General features: G+C 42.4%; 1 protein-coding gene across 1 annotated transcript in view; it reads left to right on the top strand.

Annotated features, from left to right (window-relative positions):
• SPATA31F1 (SPATA31 subfamily F member 1) overlaps positions 1–814 on the top strand; it is a 6,106-nt gene extending 5,292 nt beyond the window's left edge. The window contains exon 5 of the mRNA XM_081804076.1: positions 767–814. Coding sequence (XP_081660202.1) covers positions 767–814 — 48 coding nt within the window. The remainder of the gene's footprint in view (positions 1–766) is intronic.
• Positions 815–6,683: the final 5,869 nt, after the last annotated feature.

Genomic DNA, 6,683 nt, shown 5'->3' with positions numbered 1-6,683 from the left:
TAGCTACACACTGAGTAATGTCTGCACCTCCACTAGTCCCACAAATATCACACACTTATGACAGTATGGGTCATCTGCACTCCAGGAACTCAGTAGCTCCTTCAGTAACACCTGCATAGTCATCAGAGCAGGATGTCCCTGGAGGGCTCAGTGTTCAGCTGGGAACCCAGGAGCACCAAGGTGCCCAGGCCGTTTGACCCTTGTTAGACAGAAAGCCATCCAAATCTCTGCGTTCCTTTCCCCGATGTCTACATTCCAGCCTATCATGAGGATCAAAAGAGGGGCTTGGTTCAGGGCTGCAAGCTCCAGACGCCCCCCTCCCCGCACCAAGCTTAAGGTTCAAGTGGAACTATGGATGGAATGAGCCCAGGCCAGCAGCTGAGAGCAGAGGAATGGCTGTGTGGCAGTCTTGAGTTCCCAAAGAAGAATAACAACTCCTTCCATTGTCTCAACCCCTCTCCTGTGGACTGTATCTATACCAGGTCTCCACTACCTTCCAGACTCCCTCACTGCCTCCCTGCCATGCCCCCCACCTCCACCTCATAGGCTCAGTCACCTGCAGCCTAGTGTGTGGCAGAGACTTGCTGTCATCTTCCTGCTCTGAGAGTAGCTCTTTCCAGTTCTGGCTTTTTGTCCAGCCAAGTTCTACCTCCAGCAAAGCCTCTACTCTTTCCCTTGCTTTTCTCAGGGTCCCTAACTTAGGTTCTAAGTCCTAGGAATAAGCACAGAGGCCCCAATACCTCCAGGATAAAACATCTCCCTATAGCTGATCTACCACTACAAGCTCAAGTTCAGAGGTAGGGACTTAGAGTAGATCCTAGGAAAAGCCTCCTGAGTAGAGGAAAGGCAGTCAAGGATGGGACCTAAGGGGGCTGTGGACACCATCTGACAAAAGAGAGCCTCCCCACAAGATGGCATAAATAAGGGGAAGGACAGGACATCTTGGGAGACAGAGGGAACCTGGGATTTTAGGAGAGGAAATAGCAAAGTCCCCAACTCTTCCCAGCCATGCTCTCCCTTTTTCTATACATTGTGCCAGGCCAGAAAGTCCCATCCCTCAGGAAGGTTGGGGGTGTATCACTCTAGCTTCCTCTCCCCCCAGACCATCTTTGTTACCTACTACAGGCTCTGTGCCCATCTGGAGTTTAGGAGGAGGAGCAAAATAGACCCAGGTGGCTCTCCCAGCCCCATCCCACCAATGTTTGAAAGTATCTGGAGAACCTTAAAAAAATACAGAACCTTTGGCTCTATTCTAAGATTCTATTTAAGATGGTCTGGGGAGGGGGGGCACCTGGGTGGCTCAGTGGTTGGGCTTCAGACTCTTGATTTTGGCTTGGGTCATGATCTTGGGGTCATGGGATCGAGCGCCAGGTCAGGTTCCATGTTCAGCGCAGTCTGCTTGTCCTTCTCTCTCTGCTCCTACCCCTGCTCACTCGCTCTCTCTCTCTCAAATAAATTAATTAGTTAAATCTTTTTTTTAAAGATTTTATTTTATTTATTTGACAGAGAGAGACAAAGCGAGAGAAGGAACACAAGCAGCGGGAGTGGGAGAGGGAGAAGCAGGCTTTCTGCGGAGCAGGGAGCCCAACTTGGGGCTCGATCCCAGGACCTCGGGATCATGACCTGAGCCAAAGGCAGACGCTCAATGACTGAGCCACCCAGGAGCCCCAGTAAATGAAATCTTAAAAAAAAAAAAAAAAAGATGGTTTAGGGTGGTGTCTCTAATTCTGTATTTCTAATGAACTCCTCATGTGATTCTGAAGTACAACCAAATTTGGAAACAGTAGAAACAATTTAATATGATATGCCTCTGGAATCATCTACATGACCCCCGCCCAGACCCATGCTATCCTACCTCTCTGGGAACTCTTCAGAAACAGGCTGCTCGCTCCTTACTTAGTCACTTCCACAGAGGGTGAGGTAGGTGGGGAAGGAGATTGAAGATATGGGAATTAAAAGCTTTCTGGTGCCAGGATCTACCATCAGACCAGGTAAATGACCCAAGAAATCTTATCTCCTTGTTTTTGCCCAGTCTTGTCCCAAGAATGCCAGCCTCTTGCCAGCTGAGGCACTCCCTGCTCTGCTTAAGGTCTCAGCCTGTTGTAAAACCTCAGGCTCAAGAGCTCAATTATCTCTCCTTTAATTCACTCAGATTCCAGTCCCTCTACTCAGTGGGCCTTGGGATAAAACACCACATCCTCATCCCTATCCAAAAATATCCCCATCTCCAATCCCCACCCCCTCTGCATCCCACAAAAACACCCCTATCATGGGCATAATATTTCTGTCACTATCTTGTACTTGGCCCACCCTGTCCTGACTTTATTCCTCCCAATTCTTATCCTCGCCACATCTCTCTATGGTCTCCCTATCCCCATACAAGCTGTCCTACAGAAATCTGGGATAAGCCTGGGGATGAGGGGGCATGGTGTTGAGTTTAGCACTCTGGGAACTAGATGGATTTTCCAGTCCTAACCTGATAATCACAACTCTGAAGTTCCAATCTGGTTTTAAACACAGATTCTAAGTCATGACCTAATAATACTCACACCATACACCAGCATAAATTCCAAATGGATAAAAGATTTAAAACGTTAAAAACTAAACTACAGGAATAACAGCATGCAAAATGGCAGAGTAGGAAGCTCTAGGGGTTGATCCCTCCACTGAAGCAACCACTGAACTGGAAAGAGCAATTGGAAGTACCTGTTTCAGAACTCTGTAATTTGATTAGACACTTATAACAATCACGAGTGTGCTTGATGAAGGGAGAGGATGCTTGATCTTTCATAAGAGAGCATCATGCATCAACTAGCTACCAGCTAATGCTATAGGGAAAGTGGCCCACATCCCTGGAGTATCTTGCTGGTAGCAGAGAATCCTGTCCTCCAAAAATTGGGGATTGTGCATTTTGGTTGGTCTGGCAGTTCCCTAAAGGACAGGTGAGATGCTTGCCTTGGTTGCAGACCTCTTGGGGTGCAGCAGCTTCCACAGTGGCATAAATCACAATATTAAAAGGGACAGAACCCTTTTAGTGGGAGATGGATAGAGAAACCTTTGTCAGGCCACTGGCTAACTGCAGAGATAACAGAACAGAAACCTCAGGGACCACACACAACAAAGAATACACACCTGGCAAAAATTGCTTGGAAAAGTCAAAGCACATGGCTGCAGCCCTTAACAAACAAATATCTGCAACCCCTGAGGAATGAAAGAATCAGTTTTCCACAGATACCACATTATAATATTCAGAATGTCAAGTTCTCAAAAAAAAAAAATTACAAGACATACAAAAAAAAACCCCAAGAAAATACAGCCTATTCACAGGAGAAAAAGTATTTGACAGAAACCCTCCATAAGGAAGCCCACACATTGGACATATTAGATGAAGACTTTAACTGTCAAAAATATGTTCAAAGGGCTGAAGGAGACCATGGACAAAGAAAAACGGGAAATCTCAAAAATGATGTATGAAGAAAATGAGACTATCAATAAAGAAGTACAAATTATTAAAAATGAACCAAACAGGGGCACCTGGATGGCTCAGTCTTTAAATGTCTGTCTTCAGTTCAGGTCATGATCCCAGGGTCCTGGGATTGAGCCCCGTGTTGGGCTCCCTTCTCCGCATGAATTCTGCTTGTCCCTCTCCCACTCCCCCTGCTTGTGTTCCCTCTCTTGCTGTCTCTCTCTCTCTCTGTCAAATAAAATCTTTTTTAAAAAATGAACCAAACATTCTAGAGCCAAAAATGCAATAATTTAATTTTTAAAGATTTTATTTATTTGAGAGAGAGAGAGGAGGGGCAGAGGGAGAGGGAGAGTGAGCATGGAGTCCAACGCAAGGCTTGATCTCAGGACCCTGAGATCATGACCTGAGCCAAAACCAAGAGTCAGATGTTAAACCAACTGAGCCACCCAGGCGCCAGAGCCAGAAATACAATAATTTAAATGAAAAAATTCATTAGGGGAATTCAACAACAAATTTGAGAAGGTGGAAGGAAGGATCAGATACTTGAAGATAAGGCAATTGAAATTATTGAGTCTGACTTGGAGTATAAAACCTGAAACCATAAAACTCCTAGAAGAAAACACAGACAGTAAGCTCTTTGACATCAGTCTTAGCAATATATTTTGTGGGGGGGTTCCAATCTCCTTAGGCAAGAACAACAAAAGCTAAAATAAACAAATAGGATTACATCAAACTAGAAAACTTTTGCACAACAAAGAAAACCATCAACAAAATGAAGGGCAACCTACTGAATCAGAAGAGGTATTTGTAAATCATACATCCAAGAACAGGCTAATATCCAAAATATACAAAGAATTCATATTTAAACTTAATATTAAGTTTATTAATATTAACTTAATATTTAAAAGATTAAAAAATAAGTAGAGGATTTGAATAAACATTTTTCCAAAGACATACAGATGGCTAACGGGCACATGGAAAGATGCTCAACATCACTAATGATCAGGGAAATGCAAATCAAACAACAATGAGATATCACCTCACACCTGTCAGACTGGCTATTACCAAAAAGACAAAAAATAACAAGTGTTGGTGAGGATGTGGAAAAAAGGGAACCATAATACACTGTTGGTGGAGATGTAAATTTGTGTAGCAATGGAAACATCTGGAGGTTTCTATTGGAAAATAAAATCAGAAATGAGAAAGAAGACATTCCAACTGATACCACACAAATACAAAGGATCTTAAGAGACCACGCTGAACAATTATATACCAACAAATTGGATAATCTAGAGGATATGGATAAATTCCTAGGAACATACAACCTACCAAGACTGAATCATGAAGAAATAGAAAATCTAAATAGACCTGTAACTAGTTAGGACATTAAATCAGTAATAAAAAAATCTCCCAACAGAGAAAAGCCCAGGACCAGAGAGATCGTCCTGGTAAATTCTACCAGGTGAATCCTTCACTGATGAATTCTACCAGACATTTAAAGAAGAATTAATACCAATCCTTCTGAAACTCTTACCCAAAATTGAAGATGAAGGAACACTCCCAAATTCATTTTATGAGCCCAGCCTTACCCTGATACCAAAGCCAGACAAGAGCACTGCAAGATAATAAAATTACAGGCCAATATCCCTGATTAACATACAGGCAAAGTCCTCAACAAAATACTTACAAAACATATTCAGCAGCACATTAAGAGTCATACACTATGATCAAGTGGGATTTATCCCTGTGATGCAAAGACAGGTCATATACTCAAATCAACAAATGTGAAACACCACATTAACAGAATGAAGGATAAAAATTATATGATCATCTCAACAGATGTAAAAGCATTTGACAAAACTCAACATCATTTCATGATAAAAACTCTCAGTAAATTAGGTATAGAAGGAACGTATCTCAATATAAATAAGGTCATAGATGACAAGCTTTCAGCTAACATCATCCTCAAGAGTGAAAGATTGGAAGCTTTTTCTGTAAGAACAAAACTGGGGCACCTGTCTGGCTCAGTCAGTAGAGCTTGAGACTCTTGATCTAGGGACCTGAGTTCAAGCCCCACATTGGTCACAGAGTTTATGTAAAAAAATATCTGGGGCACCTGGCTGGCTCAGTTGGCAGATCATGTGACTCTTGATCTCAGGGTTGTGAGTTTGAGCCCCAAATTGGGGAAGATTAGGAACAAAACAAGTGTGCTTACTATTATCACTTCCATTCAACACAGTACTGGAAGTCCTAGCCAGGGCAATTAGGCAAGAAAAAGAAATAAAAAGCATCCAGCTCAGAAAGGAAGAAGTAAAACTGTCTCTGCTTATAGATGTCATGATCTTATATATAGAAAATCCCAAAGACTCCACCAAAAAAAACTGTTAGAACTAATAAATTCAGTAAAGTTGCAGGATACAAAATCAACATACAAAAATCAGTTGCATTTCTATACACTAACAATGAACTATCTAGAAGAGAAATTAAGAAATAATCCCACTTACAATATCATTAAAAACAATAAAATACTTAGGAATAAATTTAACCAAGGAGGTGAAAGACCTATAAACTGAAAAATGTAAGACACTGATGAAAGAAATTGAAGAGGAGACACAAATAAATGGAAAGATATCCTGTGTTCTCTGATTAGAATATTAATAGTGTTAAAATGTCCATACTACCCAAAGTGAGCTACAGATTCAATGCAATCTCTATCAAAATTCCAATGGCATTCTTTCACAGAAATAGAAAAAAGAAAATCTAAAATTCATATTGAACCACAAAAGATCCCAAATAGCCAGAATCTTGAAAAAGAAAAACTAAGCTGGAGGCATCATACTTCCTGGTTTCAAACCATACTATAGCATTAAAATGCTATAGTAATCAGGGCACCTGGACAGCTCCGACTAAGGATCCGACTCTTGATTTCGGCATCAGGCTCCGCACTGGGCAAGGAGGTGCAGAGAATCATCAGAGAAATGCAAACCAAAACCACAATGACATGTCACCTCATTCCTGTTAGAATGCCTAGTATCAGAAAGACAAGAGATAGGGGCGCCTGGGTGGCTCAGTCGGTTAAGAGTCAGTCTTCTGCTCAAGTCCTGATCTCAGGGTTCTGGGATCTAGCCCTGCATCACATGGGACTCCCCACTGAGCAGGGAGTCTGCTTCTCCCTCTCCCTCTGCCCCTTCCCCCTCTCACTCTGGTCCTCCCCCCT

Source organism: Leptonychotes weddellii, chromosome 14, assembly GCF_054177405.1.
Source record: "Leptonychotes weddellii isolate Sample4059 chromosome 14, ASM5417740v2, whole genome shotgun sequence".
Classification (NCBI taxonomy): Eukaryota; Metazoa; Chordata; class Mammalia; order Carnivora; family Phocidae; genus Leptonychotes; species Leptonychotes weddellii.
Note: the sequence above shows the minus strand (reverse complement) of the source record. Positions and strands in the feature narration are given on the sequence as shown.